At 32.8% G+C, this 14,695-nt stretch overlaps 2 protein-coding genes across 2 annotated transcripts; one reads left to right on the top strand and one right to left on the bottom strand.

The window, feature by feature from the left end:
- Window positions 1–605: 605 nt before the first annotated feature.
- LOC120623829 (cytochrome b-c1 complex subunit 8-like) lies at window positions 606–2,144 on the bottom strand. The gene is made up of 2 exons (XM_039890092.1): window positions 1,882–2,144; window positions 606–754 (listed from the first exon to the last, which is right to left on the bottom strand). The coding sequence occupies exons 1-2, from the start codon at window positions 2,033–2,035 to the stop codon at window positions 660–662; spliced, it is 249 nt and encodes an 82-aa protein (XP_039746026.1). The 5' UTR covers window positions 2,036–2,144; the 3' UTR covers window positions 606–659.
- A 1,705-nt stretch (window positions 2,145–3,849) lies between these two features.
- Window positions 3,850–13,745, top strand: LOC120624031 (ethanolamine kinase). Its single transcript, XM_039890340.1, has 7 exons — window positions 3,850–4,165; window positions 4,239–4,381; window positions 4,976–5,159; window positions 8,197–8,285; window positions 9,056–9,282; window positions 11,656–11,884; window positions 13,503–13,745. The coding sequence occupies exons 1-7, from the start codon at window positions 4,031–4,033 to the stop codon at window positions 13,567–13,569; spliced, it is 1,074 nt and encodes a 357-aa protein (XP_039746274.1). The 5' UTR covers window positions 3,850–4,030; the 3' UTR covers window positions 13,570–13,745.
- The last annotated feature ends 950 nt before the right edge of the window (window positions 13,746–14,695 follow it).

Below are 14,695 nucleotides of genomic sequence, written 5' to 3'. Positions count from 1 at the left end.
TTCGCTATTTCGTCGTGCCAAATTCAACAATTTTTTTCTTATTTTGTGATACATTATTTAATATTTTATTAGTACATCAGAAGTATTTATAAATTTTTTATCCATTTCCATTATTAGAAGATTTTAAAGAGAATCTGTTCATTCGATCGCTTTAATACACAGATGACGTCACACGGTGTGATAAGTTTACGCGGCATTTTTAAAAATATACAAATATTTTAAGGGTTATGTATAAGCGCTATTATAAATTCTAATAAAAACACTTAGGCTTTTTATTTACTGGTCTGTGACTTGAGCATTGACACTAGAGTAGCACTGGAGAGTGGAGGAGCAAGCTAGTGTTGCAAGGACAAACAATATAAGTACCATTTCAGCTAAATATATAATAAATCCATTATTTTCTTTCTAATTTTCTCCACAATCAAATCCTCCCAGAGAAGTAAAATTATGAATTCCCAAAGTACCAATATGGATTTAGCAGCTAACTGTTTCAATTTTTTTTTTATTGTAGTTTACTTTGGTAAATTGCAAAAGTTCATCAATTTTACATATATCTGTGGCCCAAACTAAATATCAATGATATACTTAATAAAAAAACTTCTTCATAACATAATTTATTTATTCTACATCATTTACATAGTGAGTGGTTATTCATGCTTCTATTCATCATTTGCAAAATCAGCTGGATTCTTTCTAGAAAGTCTGTGTTGTTCCCTTTCTACTCCCTCATAGATCATATATGCAATAATAAAGGCTGAAATAAAAGTATCTCATTAATAAATTGAACTTTTAAATGCTATTTGGTTTACATACTAGAACAGACTAGGTATTCACTTGTCATAGAATTTGACAAGCCAGTAACATGATAATATCATAGCCAACATAAATAAATATCATATGTTGCTGTATCAATTATAAGCTATTTAAATATTATTCTTTGTGCTCTAATTTGGGTTACTTATAGGTTAAAGTTTATGTGTACTTTTTATTTTATCTCAACTTATGATATGATAATTATATCATTGTTTAATTTGAAAACAAAATAATTGGCCTTCCAACCCTCAATGATTGAGGAAAGCCAAGCAGATTGATAAGGACGAGGAATATTTTTTTGGAGGAGCCTAGTGTCTAACTGTGGAACATTAACCTGCCAATTACTGCTGAACCATGTGTCTTGTTATAACAATATAGCAATACTGATAATGATGAAGGGTTTATTGTCCTTGGGTCCTGTTAGATACTGAACATGCAATCAAAGTGCGCCTTATATCATCCAATATTACAATATATGAGTTACATAATGACATTAAATCAATATTTATATTTCTAGCACTGTGCAATATTAATAAAAAATGTATTTATCTTTACATTTAGATTCAACGAAACAAAATATAATACAGTATGAAGTAATTCAGCTAAAGTGCAATAATTTTTTTACCTCCTAGAGCCTAGACCAACCAGGTGATGTACTAGTTATGCAGTAATAAATGTTAAACAATGAAACAGAAAAGCATAATGTGCTTTTAACCTGTTATTTAAGTTTGTAAATTTGTGTTCTCTAGAGGTTCAAACAGTATTTTAAAATTAACAATCTGTACATTTAGTACTTTAAACATACCTACCAGTTTTGTTTGCATGTATACCATTTTAGTATTTATTGTGGGATATGTAATCAATGAATTTTGATAGCTTATTACTTTATAATATGCTTGTAATCATTATCCGAGTATTTTTAGGGGATAAAAATAGCAGCCAATTTCCTTCCCAAACTTAGACAGAACTTAATTGCAGTACTGGTAATAAACATTGGATTTTTCAGTAAAATAAATCTTACTCGCAGATTGTTACAGTTATATTATTAAATAATTTAACGTAAATTACCTGGTGCAACTCTGAAAACACTTTCGCGAAATCTACGGAAAATGTTTGGTATCCCATTAGAAATAGCTCCCGCAAAGGCCCGTTGTTCGTGGGGTGATAATCTATAAGAAATTAATCCTCTTATTTTCGCTAGTTCTCCAAAATGTTTCCCCATTTTCAACAATTGATTGAATTAGGTGCGGAAAATGAATAATTACGTAACTTATTCCGCAAGGACTACTACTTGTACTTGCTAACACAGAGTACACAGACTATTGACTTTTTTTATTTTATGCAGTTTCGAACCAGAGCCACAGATCAATGAATAGAACACACTAGCACTAACCCACAGATTAAAGATTAGTAGAACCCATAAAAAAACATTTCCTTAGCCCATACTACATAACATGATATTTAGAGTCCTGTATATCGTGTGCTATAATGTACATAGTCGACGCTATTATCCGTCTATTTCGCTTGCACTTAGAGGTATTAGGGAGAGGGGTGTAGTCATGTGCGTAAGAATTGCAGAGGTGCATGTCGATTACGGGATAGACCTACGATCCATATGCAAAATTATGTTAAGTAAAGGAATAATTTTTTGCTATCTTAAAAGTTTTTATTTTATTTATTAGGTTTACTTACAAACACTTACACTAATACAACCGTTTTTAAAATGTAACTATTCTATTTAAGTGTAATGTTTTCTTAAAAGTAAACACAGCATATGAAAATATACAATAACACCATAACATGAAAACAAAAGGTATCGTGAATGAGAATATAATAACAACATATCTCACTCACTAAAAAATAAAACAAGGTACAGTAAATAAGGGTCAATTGGTCCATGATAAAAATATCTTATCTCTGAACTTATACAACGAGTCAGAGTAAATATCAACTTCAGTGCTAATGTGGTTTAGGGTCTTACATAATCTTGGAACAGGGGAATTGGCACCAAGAACAGTTCTACGCAACGGGGGAATAAAATAGTTTTTAATTTGTAAGATAAAATGTTTGTTTCGATGTAATCATAGAGAATCTTCATAGATCGTAAATTGGCCCTGAAAAGGTTCGTTTTTAGCTATTCTAGGGATTTTTCTTAGTTTTTCTAAATCCTCATCAGTATCTTCCCTAGCTGTGTTATTTTCCTTTAGGATAATTATCAGAGTTTGTGCTTCATCATTTTTCACGCATTTGGCCCAGTCTTTTTGAGTAACTTTATCAATAACGTTGTGGAGATCTATTTAGATAAATGCCAGTCGCTTTCTTCTTAATATTTTGCAGCTTTTGGTAAATTCGGTTTGGCTGCCTGTGATTTTCTAGATTTTATTCGGTCCATTAACGTCGCTCTATTAACTCCATAAATCAGTGCTTCAAACTATCGTGGATTATTGAAATTGAGGCGAGATTTTTTCTCGGGGACAGTTTCAATTCTTTTAAAAACAAGATCACGTGAATTAAAGCCCGAGCTTGAGTGTTGATGTCACCATTAATTTTTTACAAAACCACGTTAGAAAATAAATTCTCCATTTTGCGTTTTGCTTCAGAAGAAGTTCTTAATTTAGAAGAAATTAATAAAACTAGCATAAAAATATAACTTTTACTAATTAATTAATGATCACTTTACGGTATCGATAACGGGTTGCATTGCGCACACATTGCGTCCTGGGTGTTTATCTGTATGTTATGAGTATTTATGTATATTGTTCATAAAAATATTCATCAGTCATCTTAGTACCTATAACACAAGCTACGCCTACTTGGTGGCTATATGGCGATGTTTTAATTGTCGTAGTATATTTATTTATTTATTTTTTTACTGTCAGTGACATTTATTGCCCGAACCGACGACTTAATTTAAAATGCCACAGCAGTCTACGTCTCCATATACTCTGTGTTTGAGTGTTGCTGTTGGCAGTTGGCAGTTTCTTAGTTTGATGGTGTCATTGTCAAAATACTGCAAGTGACAATAAAGTCCTTGACATCATGTCAAAATGTAAGATATGTTACGATTTACGAAATTGTATGAGAGTTATTTACTGTTTATAGAAATAATCTCCATATAAATATTGCGCATACAATGTGCCGCGTAGTATAGCCACTATTTGTGTCGAAGATACAAGCGCGATACAAACTCTGTCAAGAGTAATAAAATTTCTGTAAAATGTCTAGAATTTGTGATCCTGCTGGTCATAAATATATTCCAGTCGAAGTTAAAGAGTTGGATATATATACAGGGATTTACGAAATTCTTTCCGCTATAAGACCAGATTGGCCTCAGGCAAACATTAAATTTAAGGTTGAGTTTTATGGTGTTTTGTAGAATTCATTATGTTTAGTGCTTGAGTAAAAAAGATTTAACATAATTGCAGGTGTTTACTGATGGAATTACTAATAAATTAGTGGCATGTCAGTTGGATTCTGCAAATAATTCTGAAAACAATACTAACATTGTGCTTGTGAGAATATATGGAAACAAAACTGATTTACTTATTGACAGGGATGCAGAAGTAAGGTAAGTTTTTTAGTTATAATTTTGCTGTTGCTCTGAATTATGATTCAATGAAAAACAATACATGAGGTTTGTTTACTCAATACATGATATTTGTTTTGTATACAACATAAACAGTTATATTAAATAATTTAAACTAATTTTTAAAGCTATTAAGTTGCAGAATTTTTTTTCAATATGTACTCAATTTTCCAAACAATGACACAAATACAATGTTTGTGTAAAGTATGTTTAAGATTAGAAAAAAGAGTGCTAAAGTAATTAGTAAAAATAAATAAAATATAAGTATATTTTAATAAGGTTTCTTGAATTAACAAACTTTTGTAGCTTTCATTGCTTTTTTCATTTTTTAATTTTTGAATTACTTAATATTAAAAGAAATAATATTGTTTAGTCAAACCTTCAGTTTTTACGAATTTTTGCTTGATGCCAAAGATATCTAGCAAGTTAATTCATTTGAAACCAATCCTAAACTGATTTTTTTGTGATTAAAAACGCCTTTCCTAGGAATCTAACATGTTACTAAAGTATTATAAAACTTAATCGCTTAAAACAAAACTAAACAATTGTGTATTTTAAGTAAATTACTTATTTTAGAAACATCACAGTGCTTAACAAAGCGGGACTAGCTCCAAAAATCTATGGTGTATTTAAGAATGGTTTATCTTATGAATATTACCCTGGTGTCACTCTCAACACAGACACTGTAACTGATGCAAAAATATCCCGCCTGGTGGCACAACAAATGGCCAGGATGCACAAAATTCAATTGGGTGAAGAGGTAATTTATAACTATGTCACATAATTTATATTCTAAGTATTCAGTATGTATATGTAAAAGTCGAAAAGTGGTTGATAGATTCTCTTGAAACATATTTTCATTTCTTTGCACAAGCTCTTATCTGCCTTGTTGATCTAGTGGTTAGCATGCTCTACCTTAAATCACAAGGTACTGCGTTAAATTCCCAAGTCAGGCAAAGAAATGTTTCAAATTGAACTACTCAGTTAAAAAAAAATCTTTGAAGCCCATCATTGGAGCAGCATGGATGGCTTATATTTTTTAATGCTCTCCTAGGAGTTAGTTAATTAATAGACAGCAGTAGTTAATAGACACCCTAGAATTTCAGTATAACACATGATAGACTCTAATTAAAACAAAATTTATTAAATAGATCAATTTAAAATTAAATTATTGTGTTAAAAAAATCGAAGAGCTGCTTTGCTAAATATAAAGAAGTAATATTATTGTTAAATGGAACAACAAGCCAGAGTATTGCGAGCTGTCCTGATCCCCTTCTCCTTAGTGCAGCCCTGGCAATCGGTCTGGGCGGTTGGTAGATGTCTGGGAAGTATACAACGGGTTCCGTTCGGACGTCTACTAAGGCCAACGAGAGCGACATGCCGTGGCGTTTTTTAGTTTGGGTTAACGAGTCCCACATAACGTAAAGCTTATCCACCACGACAAAAATGAAAAAAAAAATAGGAAAATGGTTGACCTAAAAGCCATCTGCAACTTCCCGCTAATTCCATACTTATTTTGTTCTTCGAGCTCAAAAGTCTGATAGAAAAGCAATATTTTTCGGATTTGAAAACTGAAATTAAGAAATTTAGATTATAAGCCCAAATTAACAAAAAAAATAACATTATTCAACTATAGAAAATTGTATGGTGGTTCACTCTTCAGGTCCTTCCTTTAATTTTCCGTTAATTTTATAGCTTAAGTGCTAAAACCTGAATTTATTATATCGAAAGTCTGATAGAGAAGAAGTTTCATATAACACTATTTTTTTAATTCTCTAATTGCTGTAACTTTTGCAAGAATCATCTGATTTTCAAGTGGTTGGCGGCATTCCACGCTGTTTATTGAGTCCTACGAAGAATTTTAGATCAAAAATCATTCAGACGAAAATTTACAAAATTATACACAAAAAAAACACTTTTTTCGGAATTTTGCCTTTTTCGATGTCTCTGGAACGGATCAACCGATTATGACGGGACTGCTGGCGATCGGGACGGGGTTTACCAAGCTTAAGAGCTTAAAGTGATTATAAAAAACAAGTTTAAAACAAAAACCAATTGAGATTTCTCGGAATCGATCTCGAAATTGTAAGAAATGTAAGCCCTTTCGAATGCCGCCAATCGCGAAGAGTTGCACGCACGTACGCACGCACGCACGCACGTGATGATGCATTATGCAGTTAAGGTGGTAGCAGGTTAACCTATTAGGGTTATATTAAACCCCAATTACTTTTTAGGCGACATAGTATCGCTTGGCGGTATAGATAGAACCTATAGAGACGAATACTATAGATAAAGAGTTCTATGTATGAATCTGATTGTTGGACGGTAAAAGGAATGGCTGGCAGAAAACTTCACGGGACGAAAATGCGAATGTTGATATGGACGTGTGGCATGAAGATAAATAAAATAAGAATAATAATTTTTATCCCACGATTATATCGACTTACTAGGTATAAAAACTTTTCCGTATACGACCTACAGGCAAAAGAGATGCTTACCCGTGTGATTTTTTTTGACTATAAATATAATATTATTTTGATATAATTTCCACTCGCGCGGACATGCTCGGAGAGTGGATAAAACTGTGGGAGTGGATATAAATTTTCTACTTTCTCCTTGAAGAAAATGTTTCCTGGCCATGCTAACGATCGAGATTTGCGTTGTTGGGTATCTACACAAAATAATACTACTACAACTAACTCAATATTTCCCTCTAAAATGATGTCACAAATAGATAGAAATTGCTTCTGAAGAGGGGAAATCATTTCTCAATTGGCTGTGGCTGTCATCTGATTTATTGTGTAATAGATGAAGATGTATTTCACAGTACTTTAAAACAAAGGTCACTTTGTTTTCCGTCTATATAAGAAGGCCCAGTAAAGGCTTGAGATAATCTTCAAAGTTTAAATTGAAACCTAGCTGAAGTCAATTGATGATGAATAAAAAATTTAAGTTAAACACGAAAAACGAAACCTAAAAGATATATATAAATACAGCCGAAGCATGTTTGGCATGGATCAAACGGTTACCTACAGTTTTTATATTGCGTACGAATCAGGCGATTCATTTAATTTTCGTGTAGAATTATTATTTCTAGAAATTTCGAAATTCAAATAAAATGAGATTTATGTTTGGCTAAAACGCTCAACTAATCTTGATGATGCCTATTACTGATAATATAATATTTAGCTGATCCTTGCGGTTTTAGGCACATTAACATTGTAACGTAGTTAAAATATTAGTAGTTGTTCTAGGCAAAGAATTTATTAAACCGGTTAAGTAGTTTTCGTGTTTATCTATTACATACAAATATCAAATATTTTGTTTTTATAATACAAGATGTTTCCATTTTAAAATATGTCATTTATTATTGAATGGGTAGTAATACTTTCGGTTTCGACATCATCAACAGATGTCGTTAGTCGTGGAATAAGTCGCGCTATCATTTGGTATTTCCGTAGTATATTTTATCATATGGGACATATATTCCCAATTACAAACTTAATTCCATTGTATATCAAACGATTAGCTATATTAGATTATGTTTAGATTACCTATCTCATTAATCTTCTCATACGTACTTTGAGATAAAATACAAATGTATGAATATGATACAGCTCGATTGTCATATTATTTGTTTACTTTATCTATGTTCTAACTATTTTCTGTTATGAAGATAGCAAAATACGTTTTAGTCCATTTATTTATTAGTTTAGTCTGGTAAGTCTTACGCGAAATTGAAAAAAGCTTTGTGCTGTTACTTTCTAAATAATAGATGCATTAATTTTCATTTCTAGATACCAAAGGAACCAATGGTATGGGACAAAATAGAGCAATTCTTGAGTTTAATCCCAGAAAAATTCACAGATGCATGTAAACATGCCAGGTAATATATTTTTTTTTAGATTCTACTTTCTTATTGTGTACCGCTGTATCCAACATACCGCTGTATTGGCGAAGCTGGTATATAATATTGAGCTCTATACCAATCTATGATTAATTGATGTACCAATTAGATGACCTACCTACCTGTGAATAGACCAACACTTCGCAGGGCATTAAAGGAACACGTCCTGCAATTTGCCGCCCTGTGTCCATCAACGTGAGGCGTATTTTTAAAGCCTCATGTACCTGCAATTACGCCATTCAGACCGGAAAACAGCACTTTTCCGGTCTGAAGGGCGTAATTGCAGGCATGGCCCAAGGCATGTCTATACTTCATTTACTGGCCGACTGGCGCAGTGGGCAGCGACCCTGCTTTCTAAGTCCAAGGCCGTGGGTTCGATTCCCACAACTGGAAAATATTTATGCAATAACATGAATGTTTTTCAGTGTCTGGGTGTTTATCTGTATATTATAAGTATTTATGTATATTATTCATAGAAATATTCATCAGTCATCTTAGTACCCATAACACAAGCTACGCTTACTTTGGGGCTAGATGGCGTTGTGTGTATTGTCGTAGTATATTTATTATAATTTATTATTACTTTATTAATATATGTCACGCAATCGCAACGGGCTTACTAGTGATACTAATATAATTATTATTATTATTAATAAAAGCATAATTATTTTTATAATTTTGTATAATCAAGTTATAGGTACCAGTGCATAATTATTTTAAAATCGCAATGCTTTTATCGACTGTTGTAGATTTGCAAATAGTTTTGGATCAATAACAAGACTCAGGATAGAATTTGAACGTCTAAAGTCACACTTAATAAAAACTGAGAGCCCAATTGTGTTTGCTCACAATGATTTGCTTCTAGGAAACGTGATCCACGACGAATCTAAAGGGACAGTTTCTTTTATAGATTATGAATATGCCTCATATAATTATCAAGCCTACGATATAGCAAATCATTTTAATGAATTTGTTGGTAAGTTACCTTATATATTTTGTTATATGTTGTTGATATGTCTTCTAATTTGTTGTTGTGTAAATCTTCTTCATATTTCGGGCGTCGGAAATACGCTAAATGTATAGATACGTAAAACGTGTTATACTTTGGTACTGCATAATATGATTATTCCAAAATAATGTTTATTCCGACGCATTTTATTAAAATTATTTTAACATCAAGAATATTTATTTATTTATACTCTTTATTTGCACACAAATAAAAATACAAAAAAAGAATAAAAGAAAACACAGACAGAAGAAGTATACAAAAGGCGGCCTTATCGCTTTGTAGCGATCTCTTCCAGGCAACCTTAGGATAAGGAAAACAAAAGGATAACATACTGCAGGTTGTGCATATTAAAAAAAAATACATACTAATAACTACATACTAATACTTAAACTAGATTACACAAATAAAATAATACATAATAAATTAAATAATAAAAAATAATAATAAACTAATATATACTATAACATATCATAAATACATTAACAACAGTAAATACTATTACAAGTCGTCTTCAATGCAAACTATAGTGGTTTTTGACAGCTTTCTTAAAAATACAAAATGTGTCTTAGACTGCCTTATGTCTATTGGGAGCGCATTCCATAGAATAAATTGTTAAGTGCAAAAAAACTCCGAAACAACCGCGCTTGTTTATTTGACTATCTGGCAAATAGGTTATCGCCGATATTGCAAATCGTATGGATTTCATAAGAGCGTTATTAAACAGAAATGCCTATGTTTATACATCGATTGACCCTATTCATTTTAGAGCTAACAGATTGCTAATTTGTATAGATACCTAAATAAAATGCTTTTAAGTATTAAGGTACATAAAAATATAAATTATATTATACTCGCATCTTACAGCGAATTTTTTTGATATAATATTACATAATACCAAAAATAATCGCTTTAAGATGCGAATAATTAACTGAACCACTTTAATAGTTCTTACGAGTTTGTTCTTATCTCTAAACTTATCAGTTGCTGTTAGGAGCTATAATATACCTACTTGCGTATCATGTTACCGAGTAAACCTTATGAAATAATGTTATTAAATTTTTATGTGCACATGTGTTTGGTTGGTGGTCGTTTCTTGTTTCTTACCACGCCACAAATGTAGTCCAACAATGTCTTGGATTTGAAAACTGAGATTCTCTGTACCTTTTAAAAACTTTTAAAACAATATACGTTGCTTAGCAGTAATTCTATGGTATAAAAAGTAGTTAGATCAACATGGAATCTGTCGTTTACCCAGATAATGCTTGATTGTCCCACTTATATTAGGCTAGCCCCGTAAAATAAAACTACCTAGATATTGTTAGATTAAAGACAGCTACTGGGTATATGTTATATACCCAGTGGGCCAGTTAAAGGGGGAGTTAAAATATTACGTTCGGGGCGATAGTAACAAATAACAATAGGTGACGACGACGATGATGGCGCAACGGTGAGCTCTGTGAATTTAAGTAGGAGGTCCCGGGTTCGATTCCCGACAGGGGCAATTTGGGAATTCATAATTTCACAATTTTCTCTGGTCTGGTCTGGTCGAAGGCTTTTGCCATGGCTAGTTACCGCCCTACCTACAAAGATAAGCGTTAAGCGATTTAGTGCTCCGGTGCGATGTCGCGTAGAAACATATTACGGGTATGACTACAATACTCCCCTCCCTCCCCTGTATCATCACTCACTACCAGGAAAGATGGCAGTCAAGGGCTAACTTGTAGTAAAATAAAAAAAGAAAGATCTCATAAAGTATCTTGAAGGGTGATTTAGCGTAACAAATAAGAAAGAAAAGATTCTGGATTTTGACACTATCGGTATGAAATATACTCTAGGGCCTAGTCTCATGCTTACCAAATAAACTAAATACACAAAAAAAAACATAAATTCCGACGAGCAGTTTCGGAGGAGTGCGACCACAAACACCGTGCTACGTACACTCCATTTTTTCTTACTTGGTTTAAGAATATAATAAAACAAGTGGTTTTATTATATTCTTAACAATTTAAAAATTCACTTTATACCAAGAGTAACGAAAATATTGTTTTTATTTTAAGACAAGTAATAGAAAAAATTACTTTACAATATTTCTTATGACAACTCCACCAAGCGATTCGAACTAGCCGCAGTTCCGGCCCACATATTAAGACCTTCGTGGCGCGTACCCACTGTGTTTATTTGATACAAGGTACAGGGCCTATTATCCACCCTCTTTCTATAGATCGACGTGACATTGATTCTGTACAAAGGTCTTGAAGGTGTTCTTTTTGTAAATGTATAGATACAATGGAGATATCAAGGTCACTTTGTTTCAGATTTGAGACAAAACAATTTTTTCAGGTATATCGATTGATAACATGGATTACAGCCGATATCCGAGCAAAGATTTTCAGATTAATTGGATACGAATATATCTGGCCGAGTATTTAGATAACCCATCGCCGTCCCAAACACAGATTGAGGATATTTACAAAGATGTACAACGCTTGTCCTTGGCGTCAAACTTTAAGTGGGGCATTTGGTCGCTGGTCCAATTCGAGCTGTCGGACATTGACTTTGATTTTGGCAGGTGAGTTTACCGAAGTTTTATTGGAAAACGAGGGCCTAATGGACGAGTCCATCCTGTGTCCCTAGTTGCATTCTGTGTGCGACCAATCATAAGTCTCTTACTCGAAAGCGCGCTTCTTGTGGTTGGTCGCAAGCTGGACACCATTTTAAATGCTCACAGCATTAGGTTTGGCCGCGATTAGGCCTTGCCTTATAGTCCATTCGTTTGGAAACGATCGCCTTTGTGCCGTGCCGTGTTGGGGCCGCATTTTGTCAAAGGACGTGGCGGCTTATTCCGCAGGAGAATTTGGCATTTTATATCGAAGTGCGATACCTAGTGAAAGGTTCTGATTGTTGACTTTGGCAGAAAATGCTTATTGGTACTCGGTGTTGTACCTCCTTCGAACAGATTTTAAGCTAGGTCTCGATATTTTAGTTTGGATTCAGAGTGTAATGAAGTTAGATTCTTTATTATTAAAACGTGCAGGGCACAATGATCTCAATAATTCGCGTGATGATAAATAGTGCCTATTTTACTTTCGTAGATAAACTCGTATTTTTTATTCAAACTTTTCTTCATTATTTATATTGGTATTTATTATAATACCATAAGAATGAATAGGAAAACAATTTATTCAACAAACAAGTACTCAAATAAAAAGCAAAATTTACAAAGAAATAAACGTAAAATGCCAAATTCTCCCGCCGTTGTACCGACACTATGAAATTGAGCAGAACTAATAGAATCGACCTAAATCTGTCTTGGAAGGAACAACTCTTAATCAAAAACAACTACTGGCTTGGTACTGACTAATGTTGGCTTAGTTATTCGCAATTGGTCTCCGTTAAAGCGATACACAACGGGGACGACGGGATGCGGGAACGGGATGATTTTTATTTTTATTTTTACTAACGCCATCCCCGTTTACGAGGTCAGGATCAAAGGGGACACTGGGACTGCATCCTATACGATGATGTACGGATCTTGAGGTCTAGGTTCCATTACCGGGTTCGACAACCAACTGTTGGATATAACAGATTTATCTGTCAATAAGTTCTCATGTCGGAAATTATGTCGGTTATTTAATAATATTAATTAATTTTATAATAACAATAATAATTATGAGATCGTTTATCTGCCAAATTGGAACATTCTGGAGGGTATAAACTCCTAATCTGTCTCTCCTATGAAAAAGTATTATTATAAGCAAAACTAACTTACTAAGCCGAGAAAGGTCAAACGATTGCTATATTGACAAATCAAAGTATATCATGGTTTGAAACATTAATTTACGTTAATTGAACCGCATGCAAATAGAAATACTATATATTTTTCACACCTCACTAATGTTTTGTTTTTTTAAGTAGTATGAAAAATGAAGGTAGTTATTTATTGTTACAAAGTTTTTTTTTACAAATACGTTTTAACAATATACACCGCAAGAACCGTGCTTTCATTAACTTCATAGCAAAAAGAAGCAAAAATATCGTGTTTTTGTCGATTGTGTCAATTTTCAAGTACATTTAGCGAGCGGTTTGTTTTTGTTCACATCGTGTTTTGTACATAGAAGCCGTTTACAATAACACTGCTTTTAGGCAATTGTTTATTTAACCTTTGTGTACTTATTATATTTTTTTAGGTATGCGGAAATGCGGCTTAACAGATATTTCGAAGAAAAAAATGCGATCTACAAGGAATTACTGTGATAAATACCTATTAATATTTTACCAAATAATAGAATTGTATAATAAATTAGATTTATTTTTAAAGCTGCCAACTCGATAGTACACGAATCCTAAGTGTCATCTTTTTCATAATATTCTCTGTTGTTTTAGATGACACTACATTTTACACCGTTAATTTGGTTGAGGGATTATGTATTGGATATGTATTATTTATTATAATACCATAAGAATGAATAGGAAAACAATTTATTCAACAAACAAGTACTCAAATAAAAAGCAAAATTTACAAAGAAATAAACGTAAAATGCCAAATTCTCCCGCCGTTGTACCGACACTATGAAATTGAGCAGAACTAATAGAATCGACCTAAATCTGTCTTGGAAGGAACAACTCTTAATCAAAAACAACTACTGGCTTGGTACTGACTAATGTTGGCTTAGTTATTCGCAATTGGTCTCCGTTAAAGCGATACACAACGGGGACGACGGGATGCGTAATTTTTTATTTTTATTTTTACTAACGCCATCCCCGTTTACGAGGTCAGGATCAAAGGGGACACTGGGACTGCATCCTATACGATGATGTACGGATCTTGAGGTCTAGGTTCCATTACCGGGTTCGACAACCAACTGTTGGATATAACAGATTTATCTGTCAATAAGTTCTCATGTCGGAAATTATGTCGGTTATTTAATAATATTAATTAATTTTATAATAACAATAATAATTATGAGATCGTTTATCTGCCAAATTGGAACATTCTGGAGGGTATAAACTCCTAATCTGTCTCTCCTATGAAAAAGTATTATTATAAGCAAAACTAACTTACTAAGCCGAGAAAGGTCAAACGATTGCTATATTGACAAATCAAAGTATATCATGGTTTGAAACATTAATTTACGTTAATTGAACCGCATGCAAATAGAAATACTATATATTTTTCACACCTCACTAATGTTTTGTTTTTTTAAGTAGTATGAAAAATGAAGGTAGTTATTTATTGTTACAAAGTTTTTTTTTACAAATACGTTTTAACAATATACACCGCAAGAACCGTGCTTTCATTAACTTCATAGCAAAAAGAAGCAAAAATATCGTGTTTTTGTCGATTGTGTCAATTTTCAAGTACATTTAGCGAGCGGTTTGT

The sequence above is a fragment of the Pararge aegeria genome, chromosome 5 (genome assembly GCF_905163445.1).
Source record: "Pararge aegeria chromosome 5, ilParAegt1.1, whole genome shotgun sequence".
In the NCBI taxonomy this organism is placed as follows: domain Eukaryota; kingdom Metazoa; phylum Arthropoda; class Insecta; order Lepidoptera; family Nymphalidae; genus Pararge; species Pararge aegeria.
The sequence above is the reverse complement of the archived record's forward strand: the minus strand, read 5'-3'. Positions and strand labels throughout refer to the sequence as shown.

Coding starts and splice junctions, on each gene's coding strand:
- LOC120623829 (XM_039890092.1), bottom strand. CDS start 2,035: ATGGGGAAACATTTTGGAGAACTAGCGAAAATAAGAGGATTAATTTCT. Junction 755..1,881: donor TGTTTTCAGAGTTGCACCAG/GTAATTTACGTT, acceptor CTTTTATTTCAG/CCTTTATTATTGCATATATG.
- LOC120624031 (XM_039890340.1), top strand. CDS start 4,031: ATGTCTAGAATTTGTGATCCTGCTGGTCATAAATATATTCCAGTCGAA. Junction 4,166..4,238: donor AGGCAAACATTAAATTTAAG/GTTGAGTTTTAT, acceptor ACATAATTGCAG/GTGTTTACTGATGGAATTAC. Junction 11,885..13,502: donor ATTGACTTTGATTTTGGCAG/GTGAGTTTACCG, acceptor ATATTTTTTTAG/GTATGCGGAAATGCGGCTTA.